This window comes from Rhinolophus sinicus, linkage group LG09, assembly GCF_036562045.2.
Source record: "Rhinolophus sinicus isolate RSC01 linkage group LG09, ASM3656204v1, whole genome shotgun sequence".
Lineage (NCBI taxonomy): Eukaryota > Metazoa > Chordata > Mammalia > Chiroptera > Rhinolophidae > Rhinolophus > Rhinolophus sinicus.
In genome coordinates this window covers 32,057,171-32,081,914 of record NC_133758.1, presented here as the reverse complement: position 1 = coordinate 32,081,914, position 24,744 = coordinate 32,057,171, and the positions used below count along the sequence as shown (strand labels likewise).

The 24,744-nt window shown below is 37.5% G+C and overlaps 1 protein-coding gene across 2 annotated transcripts in view; it reads left to right on the top strand.

The window, feature by feature from the left end:
* The window catches only part of ASXL3 (ASXL transcriptional regulator 3), a 171,584-nt gene that overhangs the window by 140,367 nt on the left and 6,473 nt on the right, over window positions 1-24,744 (top strand). Inside the window, exons 10-12 of one of the 2 annotated variants that reach the window (XM_074340180.1) lie at window positions 13,946-14,042; window positions 15,906-16,011; window positions 19,960-21,904. In XM_074340180.1, coding sequence (XP_074196281.1) covers window positions 13,946-14,042; window positions 15,906-16,011; window positions 19,960-21,904 — 2,148 coding nt within the window. The remainder of the gene's footprint in view (window positions 1-13,945; window positions 14,043-15,905; window positions 16,012-19,959; window positions 21,905-24,744) is intronic. The other variant, XM_074340179.1, reaches the window with a different exon arrangement.

Here is a 24,744-nt window from a genome sequence, read left to right as displayed (position 1 = left end):
AGTTCTAGTCTTAATTTTTTTGAGGAATCTGCATACCGTTTTCCATAGCAGCTGTACTAACTTGCATTCTCACCAACAGTATATGAGGGTTCCTTTTTCTCCACAGCCTCTCCAACATTTGTTATTACTTGTCTTATTGTTAATTGCCATTCTTACAGGTGTGAGGTGGTATCTCATTGTGGCTTTGATTTGCATTTCCTTAATAGTTAGTGAAGTGGAGCATTTTTTTCATATATCTGTTGGCCATCTGTATGTCTTCCGGGGAGAAGTGTCTGTTCAGATCCTCTGCCCATTTCTTAATTGGGTTGTTTGGTTTTTTATTGTTGAGTTGTATGAGTTCTTTATATATTTTGGATATTAGCCCCATATCAGAGGTGTTGTTTGCAAATATCTTTTGCCATTCAGTTGGTTGCCTGTTTGTTTTGTTGACAGTTTCTTTCGCTTGTGCAGAAGCTTTTTAGTTTAGTATAGTCCCATTCATTTATTTTTGCTTTTTCTTCCCCTGCCTTTGAGGTCAAATTCATTAAATCCTCTCTGAATCCAAGGTCCATAAGCTTAGTACCTTCTATGTTTTTCAAGTCTAATGTTTAGGTGTTTGATCCATTTTGAGCTAATTTTGTTTGTGGTGACAGATAGCAGTCTAATTTCATTCTTTTGCACATGGCTGCCCAATTTTCCCAGCACCAATGATGAGGCTTTCTTTTCTCCATTGTATGTTTTTGACTCCTTTGTTGAAAAGTATCTGCCCATATGGATGTGGGTTTATTTCCTGGGTTCTCAAATCTATTCCATTGGCCTGTATGTTTGTTTTTCTGCCAGCACCATGCTGTTTTGATTATTGTCTCTTTGTAGTATAAATTGAAGTCAGGAAGTATGAAACCTCCAGCCTTGTTCTTTTTTCTTAGGTTTGTTTTGGCTATTCAGGGTCTTTTGTGATTCCATCCAATTCTGATGATTTTTTTGTTCTATTTCTTTAAAAATGGCACTGGGATTTTGGTGGGGATTGCATTAAATCTGTATTTGTTTTAGGTAATATGGCCATGTAAACTATGTTGTTTCTTCCACTTCATGAACATGGAATATCTTTCCATTTCTTTGGGTCTTCTTCAACTTCTTTTAATAATATCTTGTAGTTTTTGGTGTATAGGTCTTTCACATCCTTTGTTAAGTTTATTCATAGGTATTTTTTTATTTTTGTTGTAATTGTGAGAGGAATTGTTTCTTTCATTTCTTTTTCTGAAATTTCATGGTTAGTGTATAGGAATGCAATGGATTTTTGTATATTGATTTTGTATCCTGCAACTTTACTGTATTGGTTTATTGTTTCTAATAGGTGTTTTTTGTGTGTGTTTTTGTGTGGAGTCCTTAGGGTTTTCTATATAAAGAATAATGCCATCTGCAAAAAGTGACAATTTGATTTCTTTATTCCCAATTTGGATGCCTTTTATTTCTTTCTCTTCACTGATTGCTCTGGCCAGTTTTTAAACTTTAAATCCATTCCTCTTCCCACATGTGACATGCTGGGTTCCTTACTAAATGAGAATGAATACCAGGGAATGATGTGCATATATCAGAAGTTTTTGTTTTTTAATTTCTTAAAGGATATTAGAGGAACCAGGATATACATAAAATTTAAATCCTACTGGAGTATTCCTTTCATTTTCTGGTTTGCACACAATGGGTTGATTTAATTTGAAAATATATATCGTTCACACTTTGGAATGTTGTGTTACAGGAACACAACAGTAACCCCTAGTTAAAGCTAAAATCCATTGTCTGCTTTTTTCCTCTTTGTCACTTTACATCAAAACCAACAACTAAAAGTAGCTCCCGCTATCTATATGTTCCTTATAAAACTAGTTGTTTATACACCCTAAGAAAATATCTTTTGGACACCATCATCAAAAGACTGGATAGTCTTAGATACATCAAATATTGATACAGGTATACTGCAACAAAATTAGTTCATTCAACAATATTTATTAAACACCTACTCTGTCATGGTATGCAAATCCCAGCCCTCATGGAGATTACAGTCTGTTCTTTCTTCATAATCCATTTTCTTTGGTAAAGCTCCAGTGCTTTCTTCTCTCCTCCCGTTCCCTAGACACAGATACACACACACACACACACACATACACACACACACACACAACATCAACCAACCAACCAACCGATAATTTTCTCTCTCAACTTACAAAGAAGAAACAATCAGATTGGTTTTTCCACCTCCCTTGTATTAGTTCTCTGTGATGTTAACAAATTACCACAAATTTAGAGGCTTAAAACAGAACATATTCATTATCTCACAGTTCCATTGGTTAGGAGGCTGGACAAAACTTAGCTGATTTCTCTATTCAGATTTTATCCGGCTGAAATCAGGGTCTTGGTTAGGGGCACGGGCAGCTTGGGTTCCTCATCCAAGTTCGTTTGGATTGCTGGCAAATTTCACTTCCTTAAAGCTGTAGGGTTGATGCCCTCATCTCTTAGAGGCCACTTCTCTCCACAGACAATTCACAGCACAGTTTTTGCTTCTTCAAACCAGCAGGACAATGTTTCTATCTCCTTTGGCTAAAATGCAGTCTTACGTAATATAATCAAGAAAATGACAGCCCATCCATCACCTTTCCCATTTTCTATTGGCTAGAAACAGGTTGTAAGTTCTCCCCACACTCAAAGGGAGGTAATTGTACAAAGGTGTGACTCACTGGGGATACCGAGGGTGCATCTGTCACACCTGCTACCAAATAATAATTATTATTATAGCTAAACTTCTTGAGCTCTTTCCTTAAGCCAGCACTATTCAAAGCATTTTACATATGTTTATTGATTTAATCCTCACAAAAACTCTATGAAGTAAATAGTTTGCTATTCTTGGTTTACAAACTGAAGCAATGGGAGGTAGATCCTTCTCAGCTAAGAATATCCATTAAGAAATAAATAAAAAGCACAAACAACAACAAATCTTGGTTCCGCATGTTCCCTCAGCTGCCACACTCACGCTGTTTAGCTTCTGTAAAAGCTTCTTTACCTCCCTTTTCAAAGTTTGGTGGCTTTTCCTTCTTTACTCACACCAGGATTCACTCCTCCCGTCTTTCACATATACCTCTGCCTAGAAATTAATACCTCAGAGACTCCTTCCTGCACACACATACACCTAGAACATTCTCACATTGTACTTGTTACTTTTCTTTCAGATGCCTTCATACAATTTGTCATAACTTTAGAGGACAGGGACCACATTTTTTTGATTCTTGTCGTATTCCCAGCACCCAGCTCATAAAGGTTTTCAGTGGAAGAATGTTATGCATGTTAATTAAAGGAAGGCCGTGGTATAATGGGAAAGGTATCATTCGGGATGTGGGGGCAAATCCTGCTTCACTCACCTACCTTCATAGCTACAGGTACTAAATTAATAGGTATTATTATAGTTATTCATTATAGCTTTTATTAAGCAGTTAAGTGGATTGGGGCCATTATGTAACTGGAGAGAAGTATAGACATAGATATTCACAGACTACAAAGGGAGAATTAAAGGCATGCTATGCACCCAGACCTGGGGGTTCTTACTGCATCTTTTCCTTCTCTGGGATCGTACTATACTATCACAATGGCCATTACCCTTTTCTTTCCCATCCTAGGTACTAAGTTCTTGTGGCAACAGAAGCTGTTTGTCCATTTCACAGCTCCTGGCACATAGTAGATGCTTATGAGATGTTTATTAAAGAAATGAGTGACTAAGCGATAGTCACTTAAACATAGCTGTTCAGTGTACTACAAATGGAAACAGTGATTCATTGATTCCCTCTGCATTATAACATAACCTTATTTTAGCTATAAAAGAACATGAGCTTGATTTTACCTAAATAAAGCATTAGTATTCTGCGTCATGCTTGGGTACATTGGAAGTTTGCTTTTGTATTTCCCTCCCACATAGGGAACCTTGATGAAAATGCAATTATAAGAGAGATTGTCTTTTAAGACATACATACATTGTCATATTTTCTAAAACTTGTTCAAATTTTATTTATATGCATTTGGGGAAAAAAAATAAATAAAAAGACACTTCTCATCAAGGCCTATCAAATTGTCCCAATATGTAGGCAGGCATTGTCCACAGCATTTAATGAAGAAGATAAAACAAATATCAAAATACACTTCTCTAATTTTGAGAAGTTGATTAAGGCTTGATCTATCAGTGACTTTACGCTTGTCTTTAGATGCCTTTATTTTATCATTCTTACCTGTCTCACCACAGACTATCTCTTCTGAGCAGGGCTGCTAAAGCACTGGAGACATTACAGACTTGAATAGAGAGTCTTCCTTTTGAAATTTGAAAACAGGGTGATTCTTAGGAAAGGTGGCAGAAGGGAAAAGTGTAGAACGATGTCATTAGAGAATGATTTTTGTTTCTAATATTGTATAGAAGTTAAGGAAAATCCCATGTAAGTATAGTAATTGAAACCTCTTAAGAATCAATATCAAGATTCTCTTTCTTTTTTAAATATGTCTCTAAGAGTACATACATCCCTCACGTGTGGTTTTCTCCTTTGCAGAGGTGGAAATTCATAGCAGCAATTATGAGAAAATCTTTTTCTCTTATTACTACAGAATTCCTGTTTTTCGTTCATTGGCACTCGTAGAATTGCTTGCCAGTAGGTCTTGCTGTAGGAGAGGGCCTTCCAGCCTCTAATGTAGCATCTCCTCTGCCCACCTGTAGGCTTGGGCAGGTCATCCGATAGGAAGATGAATGTTTCTCCTCAGAGGTGCAAGAGATTCCATTCCAAAAGAGACCATTCTCTTAGCCACGTGGTTGGATTGCTTATAAATTGTGTTTCTAGAGGAGGAAGAACACTTTATATATATATACATGTATATGTATATGTGTGTACATCGTACATATGTACGTATGTATATATGTATGCATGCACAACACATATGTATACATATATATAGATATAGATATGTAGCTACACAAATACACATACATATGTTTATATGTATTTTTGAATGAGGAGATAATCAGTTCCCACAAGACTAGTTATTATTATGTCATCTTATAATCTTTGCTTTTCAGAGCCTTTTGCAATTTATATCCTCAAAAATCTCATTTAATAATTAAATGTTGCTGTGTATTTCCCCTGTCCACTCCTTTGCTCATAAAACTTTATTCTAGTGAATAATTACACCTGGCATCATCCTGAGTATGCAGAGCTTCCATCTCCCAAATCCTTCCATGCTGAACTGCATTCCTTGTTGGTTTCTGCCCCAGTGTGATCCCCAAAGCAGCAACAGTGGGAAGAGGTATTGGCCTGTCTCAGAAGAGAGGCTTTTATTGCAAAAGCAACTTTAAAGCCCTATAGTAACAGTGGTGACACTAAAAGCCTTCCACTTTTTCATCTAAATGTTGACTTTTTGGGTAATATTTTCTCTCTTAGGTGTCCCTTTTGTTCACATTAGCTTAATTCCATGCATATTTTCTTTTTAATTAAGTGGAGGGAGGATGGAAATGGTGTTGCTATTTTTTCCCTTTAACTTCCATATAATTCCAGATAGTCAGGATTATAACTTTAGAATGCCAATCTCTAATTTTCGTTTTAAAGAAAAGTTGTTGTACATACTTACGTTTTGACATAATTTTAAAAAGGAATGTCAAGTAACTGTGTCAAGAAGTGAGCTTTGAAACCGAGGTTGTTGAGGTTTGTAGATAAAAGTTTAGTACATCATCCGTTGTAAGTTTTCACTATTTTGTTTATTTATTTTTAATATTTGATTCTTGAAATATACTGAAAATTATCCCATGTTCAGATCTTAGAGATTTTCATTCATTTGTTCAATGAGGATTTAGCGTGTAGCATGTGCAAATCACTGTGCTAGGTTTATCTCATTTGACTGCTTCTGACAATGATACTTTTACAACTCTTAATGCATCACTTCCCAAACTATATTCTGGAGAACCTTGTTCCATGAGATGTTGATAATTGTTCTCTGAGAGGGTTACAGGTTAAAAATTTTGGGAAATACTGCATACAACCCCTACAGTCTCAGGGGGTTTAAAATAAATTCTAGCATATCACAGAATACTTACAGTAAAGAAAACTAACCATGTTTAGTATATGTTGGCTATATTTACTGGGTGGTAGAATTAGTTTCCTTTTAGATAGATTACCCATTAATATTAAAATTCCTATTTGGCAAAGCACAGTTTGAGAAATATTGTCTTAATGCAGTTTTGGAAATAGCATTCAAAAAGTATTGGCCAAATTGTCTTGAGATTCATTAGTTGGTCCTATCTCCCTTGCTGATAATCTCTCTCTCAGCAGCCCTCTTTTATTTTTATGCCTCACTTTATGTTTACAGAATTATATATTCTCTTACGGATAAAACTTGAGCCATACCTTTAGATCTGGGTATAAGAGGGTCAGTGGTAACAGCTTATAGTTCATGTGCTCATTACTCTTTTGCTATTACATTAGACTCCTGGCTGGTCTCTCACTGCCTAGGTTAGCTTTGCTCTAAAGACCCTATTGATTGTTTTTATTGGACACAACAGCTAACATAGTGTACTGCACACAGTGTTGACCTAAATAATTCTACAGAGCTTTGTAGATCTTAGCACATACAGAATAGAGATCATCTTCTTGAAACACTTTCTTCTCTTGCATCTGTGATGCTGTTTGCTCTGATTTCCTTCCTACCTCGGATTGCTTTTGTGCAGTCTTCCTAAAAGGGTTTATTTATTTTATTTTATTTTTTTTTGCCCATTTCTTCTATTGTGGTGTTCCTCAGGGCTCCGCTTTGAGCCATTCTCTCATTTGGTAAATTCTTCCTGTTTGTTCTCATCCATATCCATATTTTCAACTATACTTCCTTTGGTAATTATTCCTAATTTTTTGTGTTTAATTCCTCCCTTAAGCTTCTTGCCCTAGTCTTAGTTATTGATTAGACTATCTTGACTCGGATGCCTTCAAGATAGCCTTATAGTAGCATATCTGCAGAAAAACCCATTATTTCTTTGTCCGAGACACTGTTCCTCCTGTGTCTTTTGCTTTCCTGATGTCTGCTACCTTCATCTACCCAATTATCCAAACCTCACTGATGGGAGCCGCCTTTTATGCCTTTACTTCATTCACCACCCCCACACACGTACTCACTCAGCCTCAATTCTGGTCCCTGTGCCTCTCTTTACTCCCACTGCCTGAATGATCTTTCTTTTTCTTCACTTTTTTTTTTTTTTAATTGGGGAATATTGAGAAAACGTGTGTTTCTCCAGGGCCCATCAGCTCCAAGTCATTGTGCTTCAATCTAGTTGTGGAGGGCGCAGCTCAGCTCCAAGTCCAGTTGCCATTGTCAATCTTTAGTTGCAGGGGGCGCAGCCCACCATCCCATATGGGAATTGAACTGGCAACCCTGTTGTTAAGAGCTCGTGCTCTAACCAACTGAGCCATCCGGCCACCCTGCCTGAATGATCTTTTCATCATTTGTTCCTTGGCCTTTTCTTGATGCTTCTTGACAGGAGTCCGTGTCTCTAGTCTTGCCTACATCCAGGGCATCCTCTACATTCTATGCAAAACAATATATGTAAGACATCGACTGGAATTATAATCGGCATCTCAACCTTAATTGGTTCAAAACCAAACCTCCTCCTCCCATAGTCTTCTCTATTTTAATAAATAGCAGAGTCGTGATTTTAAATACCAAGGCCCAAAGTCTCTGGTGTCATCCTCGCCTGCTCTCTTTCTGTCATCCAATCCACATCAAGTTCTGGTGGCTCAACTTGCAGAATACAATCAGAACCCAACCATCTCTCACCACCTGCGCTGCTATCACCTTAGTGTATGCTGCTGTCCTCTCCCTGGATTTTCACAAACTCCACACTCATGTCCCTAGTAAGTCATTACCTTCTAAAACTGCGCTGCCCAGTGCAGTAGCTTCTAGCACCAGTGGCTGTAGAGCAACGGAAACATGGCTGATCTGAATTGAGATCTGTTGTGAAAAGACACACTGGATATTGAAGAATTGGTATATGAAAAGCATGAAAAATACCTCATGAACAGTATTTCATGTTGCTTATATATTGAAACAGTAACATTTTGGATAGGTTGGGTTATAAATAAAATTAATTTCACACGTTTCTTTGTACTTTTTCAATGGGATTACTAGAAAAATTAAAATCACGTGTGGCTCATATTGATACTGCTACCGGACAGCAACACTCTAAAGTCTTCTTTAAACACAACAGTCAGAGTGAGCTTTTTGAAATGTCAGATCTTTTCAGTCTTCAGGCCCACATCCCCCAAAGGCTCTCCAGCTAACTCGGGGGAAAAGCCAGTCTTTCCAGGGGGCTCTAGGGCCAGCATGATCCTGTCCCCTCAGCTCCTGTTCTTCCCACTGTCTAAGGCCTCTCCAGTTTCTAGGACTTCCTTGCAAGCCCCACCTGAGGGCTTCTGTGTTTACCTCCCTTCCTTCACTTACAACACCCCTCCCCAGAGGACTGCATGCCTCACTTCTTCACTTTGTTCAGATGTCTTCTCTAATGCCCTGTAGCACAAGTGAGCATCCCCCTCTAACTCACCAGTCTGCATACCCACACACACTCAGCATGAACCTTTTCGTCGTGTTTTGGCTTCATTTGAATGGCTCCCCATTGCCTGTAGAATGAAGTCCAAATTGCTTAGTGTATCTTGGAGCCCCATTATCATTTCGCCACTTCCTAACTCTCCAGCACATTTCTCACGATTCCTCTCAGCAGCCCACATGCCATGCATTCTGAATCACTTGCAAGAACCCAAGATAAGAAAAAAGTGATAAAGAATATGTTAGAGGGTTAAAGGATATTATGAAAAGTAGACATATTTTTGTACAGAATTAACATTCATTGACCTTCAAACATTTGGTGTTAAAACATTTTAATCCTTTGAATTCCACTGACATCCATCTCATAAAATGTATATTAATATAATTAACACCAAAGGCAAATGATATACTCACCAATCAAGGGTTTAAACCTTTGTTAAAGGATCTCTATATGAATAAGTTTACCTTTACTAATATTTATTTCCTCTGTAGTAATTAGTATAATCAGAGTTTTTCTCCTCCTAATTTAAAAGGAGGCATAACTTATCAATAGCTTAGTGAGACACTTTATTGTAAGAGCGTGAGGGGAGTTTTTAGAATGAACATTTCTTTTGTGGGTAATCAGAAAAAAATAAGAATTTATAGCTCAGTGATAAATAAATAAATAAACCTTTCAGAAATGTTTATCGTTCCAGCTCATTAAAATGTTATGTCTTTTGGGCAGTATTTCCTAAAGGCCATAAAATTAATAGTGTATTTTAAAAGTTTTATTGACGTGCATTTCCTTAAGCCTAATTTAGCCCTAGTGTTTAATTGTGGTGTCTCATACAGGCTGGAAATCTGGCCGTTAATATTTTTCTGTTTTAATAGGCAAACATTTTCCTCCAGGGCTAGCTTCCATATTCTTGAATGTGTTTATTTCACAGTGGCTTATGTTTTCATGTGCTGAAATCCTGAGACTCTGTGAGAGCTAATCTGGAACTGGTATTTTTGTGTGTCTTAAAATTATGCTGAAATTTCAATTAATGACTAATCATGCCCCTGGCCTGACAGAATACACAAAACTAAACTCCTGCTTATCAGCTACCAGAGTTAAATTTTACATCTTTCACTACACACAGCAAGGACAGTGCAATAAACATTTATGGAGTACTTGCAGTATAGCAGGCACTTTCTGGACTACAGAGGATTCTAAGGCATACATGTCCTCAAAATGTAGAAAATGTTAACATTTTCTATCATTCCTTATATACATGCACTTCCTAGCAAGCAAATTCCTTTCCTCTTTCAGGGAACTTGACTTCCACCTACTATTCTATTTAGACTGCGCAATATGAATACCTCTTCCTTTTTAGTCTTCCTAAGTGGAGTTGCTTTTACTCAGGGCTCCCAAACCACAAGGACAAATATTCAGAGTCAACATTCACAGAAAATTTCAGACTTCCTTGAGGCATATCATTCTCCTTACCTTATTATCTTTGCTAGACTCCCTTGATAACAGTCCTTGAACTCTACTCAGGCTCAGCTGCCTTTTTCCTGCACCACATCTCCCAGAATCATTCTGAGCACGTTTAGTGTCTCCTGAAATATGCTCCCAATGCCTTTACCTCCTCAGTCCTGAAGGCCTTCACCCCATCCGGAGTATCTCTCAGATTTGCCTTCTCTTATCGTGTTTTATGGAAGTATTCCATCACGCTTCTAGCAATGTTATTGTATCTGTCTTTTCCTCTCCATTTTATGTTTTCATAGCTAACTAAGTCATCTATTTAAACACAAATCTTTTTAGGCTTTTCCCAGGCTTAAATCTTTTTATTAGTTTCCCATTACCTAGAGCAGTGTTTCCCACCTTTCCCCATCATGGTACATGTTGAAACAGGCAACATATATGCAGGGGAAATTGAGGGGAAACTTGGACCTGGAAGCCACTAACCTAGGGCCTCATGCTGATTCAAGCCCTGCCTCGGGTTTTCCTTATAGTTCACTCACTGGGCCACCCCATGGAGAGGACAAAGCCTAAACACCTTAGATTTGGTGATATGGGATTCTTCCCTGCTCCCTCCCTCCGAAAGTGGAGCCTGGAACAAGAACTTGAGTACAAGTGGCTTGGAAGCAGAAGCTAGGTATTAGATAGTATAAGACAGGGGAGGAGAAACCCTCTGAGAAACTGGGGCTCAGTTCTGCTGAGGACCTTGTGAAAAAATGTGTACAATGTGCTACAGAATTGTCCCACAGAAGGACAACAGGAGAGGGAGACCTTTGACCACAGGCCTTTGTTTCAGAAATTGTGAGTCGTCCCCAGGGCCAATCTCTGCATTTCCAGGCCATCTCAATGGCCTTTGTGCTTCCGAGACAGTCCTAGAGTTTTATCAGCTTAGGTAGGACAAGCGTGTTGAACTGTTTATCCCAGATTCTCTGGGCTCACACAGGCCAGATGATATGGAATGGAGCATCAGAAATATTCAGTATAGTCTGCCTCTGTACCACTCAGATCTTGTGCTTCCTCTTAAGTCTGCTCTGTCTCTAACTCTTTGAGACATAACAAGATTTATGACCAGAAAGTTAGTGGACCAGCTGCAGGCTCCATTACTCTCAGGCCAGTCTTGAGGCTGTGATTGAGGTTCATCATTTCCATTCTCTGATATTCATTTCTGATTTTCCTCATCCTTAGCCAGTACTTCTGCTAGTTTGCCTGGTAAAATGTCCCAGATGCTCATCCCTGAAGATTCTGAGTCTTTGGCTGCCTTGCCCTCTCTCGCTGTTATTGCTGTAATCCATGTTCACTGTTACCACCAGGCACGGAGGCACCAAGAGAAGGCCCATGAATCCCCAGCGTTCCCAGCATCCTTCTCTCCCACCCCCACCTCCCACTATAGTAGCAATTGTCTTTCCTCATGACCAGTTATACCTCCTTTCTTTGCCTGCTGATCCATCAGCTTGAGAGGCACAAAGTGACCAGACAGAGCTTTACTACAGTGGAACCCTTACCGTGACCACTAATGTGATGGTTCTCAAGTGGGGATGATTTTGTCTCTAAGGCACATTTGTTGATGTTTGGAGACCCTTTTAATTGTCACATCTGGGAGAGGGCTGCTACTATTATCTAGTGGGTAGAGGTCAGGGATGCTGCAGGACATACTCCCAAAGTAAAGAAGTATCTAGACGTAAATGACAATAATGCCATTTAGAAATGATTCCCCCTGAGAACATGGACTTCTAAGCCCACATTTGAAGCTGTGGGGACATGACATACCCAGTATTCAAGTGGTTCCCTGGGAGTGATGATACAAAGGTTCATTCGTTCCAACCATTGGTTCCCAGACCCATGTCTTCTAGCTGTTGGGAACACAGCCATCAAATAGCATCCACTGGTTCAGTGCATATACTGCATTCCAGAGTATAGTGTCCTAGAGTTGTCCAATCAAAAGATGGGAAGGCTGGGACATTTATCCACTCACATCTTGGGGATATGGTCAGACTATGAGGTGGGACACTGGCATGGTGATACAGATGTGAATTAACAGCTGTGCAGAGCTCACATGGGTGAAAGAGATATACAAAGACCAGAAGCTTCTGCTGTCTGTAGAATATATTCAGAATAAAAGGGCAGGAGCTTTTTCTTTATCACCACGGTATTACTAGCACCCATGCAAGTGCCATGTTTATAGATTCATATGAGTGGCTCAATAATTATCTGTTGAATAAAGATGAAATAACTGAGTAAATAATGAATCAATGAAATCGTGCCTGAAATTTTCCAAGCGTATTGAATATTTTAGTGTTTCTTAAATGAAGAAACTTAGGATAATACTAGATGAACATTTTTTAGATGAAGAAACTCCAGGTCTCAAATCTGTGGCTTTCCTGTAAGTCATGATGGCAGCTTTTGGTATACGTCACGTTTGTTCACAGTGTCTCTTTTTTCTGGATTTGATTAACAATTATCCAGTTTAAAGTAATTAGTATAATATTTACTTCTAGATTCAACGTTCTCCTCTGCTCCTAAATGGTGGTTTAACTGACACATCCATGAAGGCATTATTTGAGTTAAATTTTAAAATAGGGGTAGTATTTCAGTGGGTGCAGGTGGAGTGTAGAGAAGACCACAAATGAAAACATGGGGATAAGAAATCTGAGTGCATTTTCAAGCAACAGTTACTAATTCGAGCTTATGGCATATGAATGTGTATATAGGAGCAAGAGAAAATCTTTGAAAATATAATTGGAGCTACAATTTGCCGGGCCTTTGAGTAGCAGGCTGAAATATCCTCAGAACTTCATAAATGGTCTAGTTACTGACTGTGATGTCTTGCCTCTATAATAGAGCTCACGCTTTCTGGTGGTAGACGATATGCTTATCTCTAAAACCATTCTGTCCAAATCCTGTCAGTCTCTCAAGGCCCTGCACCAGTGTCACCTCTGTCGTCCAGGTCCTCTTAACCACTCAGCTCCACATAGATATCTTCCCCTAGCTTTTATTTTTGTCACTTCTTAATTCCCACTAACCAAATGCTTAGCATTGTATAACTAGTCATGTGTTTTATCTTCACTTTTCAACTACGTAAGAAGCCAGTCAAGGATGACACTAATTCTCTCTCTCCTCAATGTCAGTAAGCAAACTACTTGACATGAAAGATGCAGTAAATACTTGGAAAGGCAAAAGCATCCAGTTTGGTGATCCTTATCTGAATCTCTTCTATATGTGAATTTTTTTTTAATTAGTTTGTTTAAGGGAAAAGTTTAGTAGCATCTGGTCGCACACATTTTAAACTTTGCTGTATGCCTGATTTTGTGTTCATCCAAAGAGGTGAGAAGAATAGAATGAAGGGTACAGGAATATGTACAACAGTGTGGGTGTATTTGTTTTAATACGTTTCAGAACTTTTTGTCTAAATCTCAGACAGCAAAAGAATCCAAGTGATCAGACTGGATTTCTTAGCTTTCACAAATTTTAGAAAATTTCACTTTAAAAAAACCTAATCTAAAGGTGTAAACAGTTGTTGATTTGGCACAATTTAAGGCTGATTAGAATAATAAACATGTAAAACTTCTTGGATTAAACCACACACTTTTGTTATACTCACCACCAATAATGGAAATGCCTAATAAAGATTTCCTTTAAACTGATGTGTTTTGTCATTATAACAGTCACTGTAAACAGTGAAGTTTTCATGCTAGGAGATTGATCTTTAGTTAGGTTCCTTTCCTCCCTTCCTACTACCTGCACTTGGTCACACACGCGCACATACACACACACACACGCGCACACACACACACACTCACACACACCCTCAGCTTTTGCTTCTTTCCTGCATATCTTTGCTTTGAATTATTCTTGATGGAATCTTGTTTTTGTCGGCTTATTTCCTAGATGGGAAGTGATGGAATTTTACGCCTCAGTACTTCAGCTCTAAATAATGAATTCTTTGCGTATGCTGCACAGGGATGGAAACAGCGACTTGCAGAAGGTAAATTTCTGTTTTCCATTATTTTTTGACATATTTGAGTACACATACTGTCCAGAGCTTTGCATCTTTCTCTGATTTCCACATCTTTTTTCCCCCTGAGGTAAACTTTAATGTAGAAAAACTCACATCCTATTCCGAATAACTTCATTAATTCTTTTGTTATACTTGGAATTTTTAATAGTTGATATTTTTGAAGAAAGCATGATGTTATCTGGAACATAAAAATTTTGATATACTAAGATTTTCTTTGGAATGGTAATTTTAATTCCTTGTTTGACGTATTATGTATTCTATTAATGTCCTAGAGCCCAAAGAATCTTCTTTTAAAACTTTCTTCCCTTGAAGCCACCATTTTACCTTATCCTTCCTTTAGTCACCAGGCTCCTTGGAAGACTGAAAAAAATAGCCAAACTGTACCACATTTTTACTCCCTTAACCATTCAAATCGTTATAGTTGGGTGTGGCCCCACTAATGCAATTGCAATAATCTCCCCCAGAGAATACTAGTGGCTTTTTAATGGCAAAGTTCAGTTTGCTCTTCTCAGTTCTCATATTTCATGTTCCTTCTCCAATATCTCATTTTTTAAATCTCATCCAATTTTAAGCCATCTACCTTAGAAAGTCATAATATGCTTTAAATTGTTTCCTGAAGCTCCATTTCTGACAGCCATTTCTCAGCTTCCTTCAGGATCTCCTGTTCTTTCATCTGAGGGTAAATGTTGGTGTGTCTACCATTTTCGTCCCTGCTATTTTCTTTTGTGTAACTATACGTATTCTCTAAGCAGCCTCATTCACTTTGGTATCAGCTATAGCCCATATGCTGAAAACTTCCAAATCTGGCTCTAACTCCTCTTTCCTGTTTCTCAGTGTTCTATTCCAAATGCCTATGGGATCTCTCTAGCTGATATCAGGCATTTTAAAACCAAAACGTCAATATTAAACTCACTATCTCCCCTTTAATGTCTACTATTCCTTCTACCTTCTATTAGTCTCAATACTGTCCTCATAGCACCTCACTTTGAAACCTTCATGAGATCTTTGATCCTCTTCCTTCTCCCCAGGCCCATCTGGTCACGAAGTATTAATTGTGCTGTGACTCTCAATCCTCTTCAGCATTTTCACAGCTACTGGTTTGAATATAATGTCCTTCTCTCATGTATGCTATTCAGTTGGCTCCTAGCTGGAATCCTCCAGTTTCTTTACCCTGTTTCTAAACTATTATTTGGCCATATTCTTCCTTCATTGAATACCACCAGGACCTCCCTTTCTCTGTCTCTTCACACTCTCTTTAGAATACGCATTGAGTAATAGGCCTCAGCCTACCTTTCCTATTTTATCCTATCCTATAGTCTGCTCACAATTGGCCACTCAAAGGAATATAAATATTCATATCTCTGTTCCTTTTGAGTTAATTGCTTTATAAAAGCTTGCTCATCCTTCAGAAGCTAACTCAAGGATCAGTTCCTATATATGGTCTCCCCTAATCGATTTAGACAGATTTAGGTATTTTCCCTTCTATACTTTTACTACATTTATCCTATACAGAGCTTTTGACATTATATTACAGTCGACTGTGTGCCTTTTCTCCCACCAGAAAGATTTCATTAAAGACAGTGAATATATACTCTTTCATCCACAGCCCCAGGCATGCAGTACATTTGCTAAATGTTTTAGAGTTCATATATGACTAAATGACTGTTTAAGTGATCTTCATAAAAAGAGAAGCTATAGAAATATTATCAGTACTCGACCTTTTAGTTTTCAACATCCATAAAGGGTTACTCAAATTAATTACATGTTTTCTTTATTAATTGGCAAAAGATATGGCCACTTTTACTCAATATATAAGCATTTTCTTTCTAGGAGAGTTTACTCCAGAAATGCAATTGCGGATAAGGCAAGAAATTGAGAAGGAAAAGAAAACAGAACCTTGGAAAGAAAAATTCTTTGAAAGGTTTTATGGAGAAAAGTAAGTGCTAGAGCATTTTTTTTTCTCATTTCTCTTAGAAGGAAATGAAAATGTAATTCTCTGCTTCACATAGCACACGCATATGCTGTAAAACTTAATAAACCTGTGATAAAAGGCAATAGTCCCTCAGTGTAAGAAATCACGGGTAAAATTATAATGGCATATCAGCACTTAAATTTTAAAAAAGGCATTTTCAAGGGTTTATAACTTGTCCATGAAAATTCATTTTGGACTGAAAACAGCTCATGAAATCCTACAGAAGTCAATTTGGGCTTTCCTAACTGGATTTTAGTAAAAATTTAATGTTTTTTATTTAAGTATTTTTATTATTGAACACAATAGACACAAGTAGTTTTAGACACATATTTAATCCTCACATTTTCCCAAAAATGTTGACTGAATATGTCTTTGTTTAGTCTTTATTTTGAGGCGAGCTTGAGGTGTTACCCTTTACTCTATCCATTTCCTCTTTGGGTATAACCACTTTTTAATTTATTATTTTTTTATTTCTATGTGTGTTTCTTTTAAAAAGAAAACTGTCCACACATAAATGTGGTAGTGACTAAACTCAAAGTATTTCTCCTTTGCTTCACAGTTAGCAGGGACGTATTCTACTTGGGCAGAATTAGAGTCTCAGGCACAATCAGATCCCTGAAAAAGGAAAAGGGATTAAGAAGCTGACAATTGACAGTAACTTTAGACCCTCCTTAGTAGAGAAATTTAAGCTTTAACTCCCATGTGTACAATTAAGCTTGAAAGTTGTTTTGTGTAAAGGACGCGAAGGTGGTGCAGGTAACAAAAACTGTACCATTTGATCTAATTTCACAAAATTTCTCCTTCCTCTAAATGGGGGGATAAAACATCAGCAGGAATCTCACATGATTGCTCTTCATGAAAAGGGATCATGTGACTACAGCCTGCTTCCTCAGAGTAGGCTACCCTTCCGTGAATTGTTCTAAAGCAGTACTCTTGAGTAGGAAGGCTTGTTTTCAACTGCTGTTCTAGCGTATTGGAGGCATAAACATTCAAACGAAATCAAAAGGACATAATTAATGTTTTTATCTCAGAAATTAAAAATGTGGCAGGTTAGTCCTGTGCCTTCAGAGATAGTCACCGACAGTATTACTCAAGTCTGGCTGCATCGAAATCCTCATTGGAGCTTTCAAAAATAGATACAGATTTCGAGGACCCACCCCAAACATATGGATGGAGAATCTCCAGGACTTGAGCCCAGGAATCTGTACATTTAGATGCTTCCCAGGTCATGCTGATGCACGGAAGGATTAAGAATCCTGGAGGATGACCTTGAAGACCACCCAGGAGGCCTCCCTGCTTGTGTCTGACAAAGGGAATGTTGGGAGCACTCTTTTCAGTAAGGGCAGAAGCACAAGGGAGGTAGTTACCTCCAAGGCACTGGTCCTTATTTGTTATTGAGTATTGGCCCATTATTTCATTAATTCAACAATATTTATCCAACATCTCCTCTGTGCCAGACACTATCCTAGATGCCAGAGGTTCAGTCATTTGTAGGGCTTCCTAGGCTCTCCCCTCAGAGAGCATACATTCTAGAGACCACGTGTTACAGGTAGCTTTCCTTCATTCAACAAATGATCATTGAGCATACGCTAGATCTGATATGTTTCCCAGAGTTTTGCAAATACTATTTTCACTTAATTCTCCCAACAGTCCTGGAAGGTGGATAACATTATTCTTACATTAAACAATGGTTTACAAAACTGAGGGACAGGAACATTTAAGTAATTTCCCCAGGTTTACACAGTGTGGTTAAGTAATTGGCTCAGGTCTTAATCCTGAAAATTCGTCGCAGAAAAGTTCACAAACATACAGTTTCTTTACATGAAATTTGGGGGCTTCACAGACTCCCATGGGTATCAGGTTAAAGGCCCCTGCCCTGGAGGATGACAGCCACAATATTGTGAGTAAATATGATTCCCCATCACGATCCCTGAGCTCTGAATACAAACAATTCTTTCACTTGACCCATTTCTTGCTGTACTTCATCCATTGAGTTTCTCTGCCCCCTTACATTACTGGACTTCTCGCTTGTCTTTTTCTGTCTTCATGTTGGATAACAGATGTATTTAGGACATTTCATTGACTGCCCTTCTAATTTTGTTACTTTCAGATTACCTACATCCTCCCAATATTTAAGGGATTTTTTTTTCCCTAGCATCAGATAATTTTCATGTGCCTTTTCATTAATTTAAATTTTCCCAAGAAGGCTGCCATCCAAACTCACGTCTAGTTAATATCTGTCTTATTTCATTTTTTGCTCTTTGTTTGAGGTCTTTATTATGGTTCTTATTGGCTTCCTCTGTACTGTACTATATTCATTTCAGTTACTTAGAAATCACCCATATATATGCTAACTCAGAATTGTAAGAGACTGCTAATTTGCAGTTTAGATTTCTGGAAGACAGGGTTTCCTTTGTGTGATTATGAGGTGTGCTGTAAGCATCTTCTTTGTATGCCTTATACCCTCTTAAATCTATTTTCCCATGAAAATAATAAAATATTGACATAGGCATATCTTATACAGTTTTCATTTCCAAAAGATGTGTATATATAATATACATATATATTTAATAATATTAAACGTGTTTAATAATATTCTTATTAACCAACCAGCAGAAATTTGGCTTCCAGTGGATAGATTCAATATGTTCTGCACTTATTCTAGTATCTGTCAGTGGATCTCTGCTTGACCTAGTCTCAAGGGACCTTATTTCTAGCTGATAATTCGGCTTTAAATTTATCCGTAATATAGTCATTCTGTTCCTCTCATTATAGTATAGTTATAAATTGTAGCTTAGTTTGAATCCATCTTAGAGAAAGCTGAAATAAAAGAGAAAGCAATATCTCTTACTTTCTTTTCAGAACCTTCTGAATTTTAGTAAAGAAGGCAATTATCAAATACCCAAACAGTATATTCAATTTTATTTCCCTTTCATTTTAAGGATTTAAGTAAAGGTTGAAGATTTCACTGAGGTATTTTCCTGCATTGATACTACTGTAGGTGTATTTCAACTATGTTTCTTCCCTGGAAATGTCCTCTCTTCTGCTTGTATTTGTAGTTGCCTACAGTACTACAACTTCATTAAGAGCATGTTCCTCTATCATCTGATGTTCATATTGTAACAGTATGACAGGAAATAGTGATTCACAATATCTTTTATTGTAATCCTGTTTACTTTTGCCTTATGACCTGAACATTAGGCTGGATTATTTCTTAATCTTCTTTACCTTTTTACGGAATATTTTTACAATAAGAGATCTACATGAAAGAATTTAAGTCTTGCCTCACACAAATGTAATCTAGTAGAATCAACTTTGATGACCTCAAATATGTTTGTTATTCTTTAGTGAAATTTCCGAATTGTCTTATTTACATACATACTAAAATAAGGTGACTGAGTAACACCTCTTATATTGAAGAGAGCTTAATTTTCAGAAGTCATTTCAATTTCAAGATTTTACAACATACTCATCTTTCATTGATCCAAATTATTTGGTTATGTTGCATCTTTTGAAGACTATGTAATTTTCATAAGGACACATTTCTACTTCATGACTTAAAAAATTTAGATCTTACATATTGTTTTGCTTTTCTGCCCATATTTTCTAATCTTTTGTAGTATGTAATTTTTTATTCCTATTACTAACAATTGGTAAGGTTCATATCTCCTTGCTTACAGAATGAAAATCTCTACTTTCTTAACCAGAAGTAGATTTTATTTTAGTTAATGATTATAAATCAATTGAAAAACTAAGTCATTATAAACTAGTTCACATAAATTAAGTATGTTACTTAGTGATTTTAAAGTTAATTTGATGCATTTCCTCCTGTTGAGTACTATATTGGTGAGAGATCCAAGTTGTACCTTCTTGTTTTGTGGTTGAACAATAATGTTTCTAATTTCTGTTCAGGTTGGGCATGTCAAAAGAGGAATCCACAAAGCTCACTTCTGGACCAAACAATGATGGAGCTGAAAGTAGTTCTTCATGCGGGACCTCTAGTCTTCCAGGTCTTTCTTCACAGACTCTCTTAGAAGAACAACAGCCAACAAACATGAAAAGTCCAACTTCTCCAGAGCCTGACTTCTGTGCTATGGTAGATGTAGGCAAAGATGTAATGGCAGAATTGGAATCAGAGGATATCTTGATCCCTGAAGAATCTGTGATTCAGGAGGAAATTGCAGAAGAGGTAGAGACTAGTATCTGTGAATGCCAGGATGAAAATCATAGGACAATACCTGAATTTTCTGAGGAGTCTGGAAGTCCAGCCGACTCTCATGAAGAGCCCCAAATGGCACCTCCAGAAGATAACTTGGAATCCTGTGTTATGATGAATGATGTTTTAGAAACATTGCCTCATGTTGAAGTTAAGGTGGAAGAGAAGTCAGAATCTTCCCAGGAAGAAATGTCAGTTGTTATTGATCAACTAGATGTCTGTGACTCTCTCGTTCCTTCCACTTCATCAGTGACTCATGTCAGTGACACAGAACAGAAGGAGCTGGAAACTGCTATACAGAACAATACTCCAAAAATAAAAACAGGGTCATCTTCTTTAGAAGGCCAGTTTCCAGGTGAAGGAATTGCTGTAGATATGGAGCTACAGAGTGATCCTGATGAACAGCTTTCTGAAAATGCTTGCATCTCTGAAACCTCCTTCTCTTCTGAGAGCCCAGAGGGAGCATGTACTAGCCTGACATCCCCAGGAGGGGAAACACAGTCCACTTCAGAAGAATCATGTACTCCAGCCTCCTTTGAGACAACGTTTTGTTCTGAGGTGTCCAGCACTGAAAATGCAGACAAATATAATCAGAGAAATCCCACTGATGGAAACCTTCATGCATCTTTGATGTCAGAAATATCCCCAGTCTCCACTTCACCTGAAATATCAGAATCATCTCTAATGTCCAATTTACCTTTAACCTCTGAAGCATCCCCAGTATCGAATTTGCCTTTAACATCAGAAGCATCACCCATGTCTGATTTACCTTTGACATCAGAAACTTCTTCAGTGTCTTCCATGCTTCTCACATCTGAGACCACGTTTATATCCAGTTTGCCACTTCCCTCAGAAACATCTCCAATTTCTAATTCTTCCATGAATGAAAGAATGGTTCATCAACAAAGAAAGTCACCTTCCATATCTGAAGAACCACTCTCTCCACAGAAAGATGAAGGTTCTGCCCCTGCCAAACTCCTGGGAGAGAGCCTTCTCTCTCAGCAGAACACTTTATCAAATACTACTGAACCCATCAAAATGGGTTCTTCTTTCATAGCTCCTGAATCATTTTCACCTGAAGAATTGCACAGTAAGACCGTGAATCAGCAGCCTTGTAAATCCCATATTGAAACTGAGAAGCCCTATTCTGCTTCAATTACAGAACTTCCTTCTACAGAAATCATAAAAGTTAAAAATCATAATGTCCTGCAAAGAACAGAAAAGAAAGGGGTGTCTTCACCATTGGAATCATCTGTCTTTTCTGAAGAGACAGAGAGTAAAGGAAATGAGCTTCCATCAGCTAAATTACAGGACAAGCAGTATATCTCACCAATGGATAAGGCTTCATTTCCAGAAGGCTCTAGAAATAAAACACATAAGCAAGGGAGCTCACAGAATCGGTTGGAGACCTCGCATACTTCCAAGTTGTCAGAGCCCTCCAAGTCACCGGATGGGCTAAGAAATGAGAGTAGAGAATCTGAGATATCAAAGAGGAAAACTGCAGAGCAGCACAGCTTTGGAATCTGTAAGGAAAAGAGGGCAAGGATAGAAGATGATCAGTCAACCCGGAACGTATCATCTAGCAGCCCAGCTGAGAAAGAGCAGCCTCCAAGAGAGGAACCGAGGGTTCCACCTCTCAAGGTATGGTATTTTAAAAAAAAAGAAGAAAAGAGAAAAGAAAAGGCAATTCCACAAATAGGCTTTTTCCTATTTAGATACTTAACTTTTCAAAAATAAATGAGATTTTCTTCCTTCCTGGTTTTATGTAGCAGTTGCTAATCTAACATTCTGAGCACCAGTCTAATATTAAATGATCCTTTTTCATGCTGCACATTGAGCTCATATAAGTTTAGATACCTGTATATATTTAGAGGAAAAAGAAGTGGGGAAGGAGAACAGGGTCTGGAGGAGCCCATAGGCCACTGCGATACAGGGTCTTTTGGGGATTCCAAGGTGTAGGACAGAGACCTACATAAACTTGGGAGAATTTGAAAGATAACTCAGTGTCCTATAAAAGTTCAGAGGGATGAGAGAAGTAGTCAGGAGTAAGAGGCATACACTAAAAAGATGAAGGTACATATTATCCCTTCATTTTCCAACAAATACTGAACACCACCATTACCTAGCAGAGAGGGACCTGGCTTAAGGAAGAACCTCATTAAATTTTTCTTAAACAAATCAAGGAAATTGCTTTGTAAACCCTGAGAGAAAATGCTGTGCATATATAGGCATACAGACCCTATTTGATTACTTCCAAGATAGTAAAAAGGTATTTAACTTCACAAAAAAATTAAGCCTGTAGACAAATATTCCTATATATATGTTTTCATTTTACCCCAGTAGATTTTAACTCTCAGAAAACAAACCTTTTATATAAATTGGCTCTGCCTAATAAACTTGAAAATTAAGGTTGATTCAAAAGAACCTCTGTTTAATAATAATAATAAAAATTCTACCCACCATAATTTAAATTTATTTGGTGCTTTTATCTCAGTCCATTTATTTTGTTCTACAATAAAATAGATTATTCCATCATAGTTGGTTTAGAATTATAAACATACTCAAGCTTTGTTTTTCTTAATCTCTCTTGATTTTGCTCTGCTCTGTAAGCAGATTGGTAGGCAGGTAGGTCTCTTGATTTTGCTCACACACCTTTTTGTGTGTCACTCATGATCGCCATAAGGTTGACGTTTAAGAGTGTGGTTGTTACTCTGTTTAATACAGCAAGACCCTATTAAATGAGATTCTAGAGATGTAAAAAATAAACATAAAATCCTACTGTGTATTTTAATTTCTGAAGCAGTGGAAAGAAAAATGTGCTTTCCGTAGGAAGTATTTTTAAACATACCAGTCTAATTGTGTATGTCAAAAGCTTATTTTCAAAGTGATGCACACTTTATGTAAAGATTGGTAGGCAGGTAGGTTGACAGATACTATACATATACTTGATGTTTGTTTGGCCTTGAGGTCTTGCTTAAGTATATCTAGGCTTAATTTTTTTAATGTTTTAATTTTTTTTTAACTAGGGGAAGTATTTAAAAGGCATAAGTGAATAATTTATCTCTGAATCCATCTTTTCTTGGCGCCTTTGAATTAGAAGAGAGATGTTACAAGTTTGAAAATGAGAAATGAGATAGGAAGATGGTTCCATCTACCAAAGTTCCAAAATATAATTCCAAATTGATATGATCCTCTAGTATGTGTCAAGTGTTTATAACATAAATATACACACTTTAAGAAGAGGAGATATACAGAGGGTGCCAAAAAGTATACACATTTTAAGAAAGGAAAAAATTATTAAAATTGTAATACTCAATATATACCGATAACAAAAGATGAATACAAGTCACGTATGTATGCAATTATGAAAGTGGTTACTATCAGTGTCCGGACACTTCTGATTACAGCGAACTACTGCTTGAGCTTGTATACATTATTTTGGTAACCACAGTATGTTTTCTAGGAAAAGCTTTTACTAGAGGGGAAAAAAAAGGAAGCATAGTACATGTCAACAGCTCTGAATGGGGAGCCCAAGACTCTTCCTCTCACTACTGTTATGTGGCCCAGAGCAGTAACACCTCCAGTTTTTACAACTGTAAAATGAGAGACTTTAACTAGATCCCTTCTAGCTCTACAAATCTATGGCTCTAAGAATGTTCTTTGTGACTAGAGCATCATAGCATTGCTATGGGATGTGGGTTGGTAGGTCTTGTGCCTCATGACTGTGGTGAGGACTGCAAATCTCTTAGGTAGAATAGGTGAACAGTATGGATTGGGACATTTATAAAATTCAGCAAATGGTAGATCACCGATAGCAGAAGAAACTGTCCAGCCCATACGAAAAACTAGAATTGCCCTTTCTATCGTCGTGAAAACATGATGATCATAAAATCCCCTTGGAAAGCGGAGCACTCTTACAAATAGAGTCTTATTCCATCTTTATAACAGTCCTGTGAAGGAAACAGACCCGAAATAACTAGTCTCATTTTACATTTGAGTTTACAAACTCTTTTTGTGTGCTTATTATATGTGTCTAAGGCAGCATACTAGGCAATTTGCGAATACATAAAAACCATAGGATCTCTGGCTCAGGGAGGTTATTGAACACCCGAAGGACGCAGTGACTTGCCTAGTGTCACAGTTCCTTTGAGAGAAGCTAGGAAGACAATTCTAGTCTCCTGACCTCTTGGCTAGGGTTTTTCTGTGTGTATGAAATGAAGACTAGAAACTCAGATAGAGTTAAGGTCCCAGATTTCCATGCCAGTGAGGAAAATAACATAAAAGCTAAATATCTCTAAGCCTTTTCAGCTAACCTCGTTTTAAGAAGCATGGATTTTGTTTCCATTTAGATGAGGCATTAAAAAGATGTTTCATTTCCATACCAAATGAAGTCACCGGTTGATGTTTTTTATAGAATAAAAACAAATTAAAAATTTTCATTTTCATGATCATGGTGCACTTCATGTTGTTTTGTACCCTGA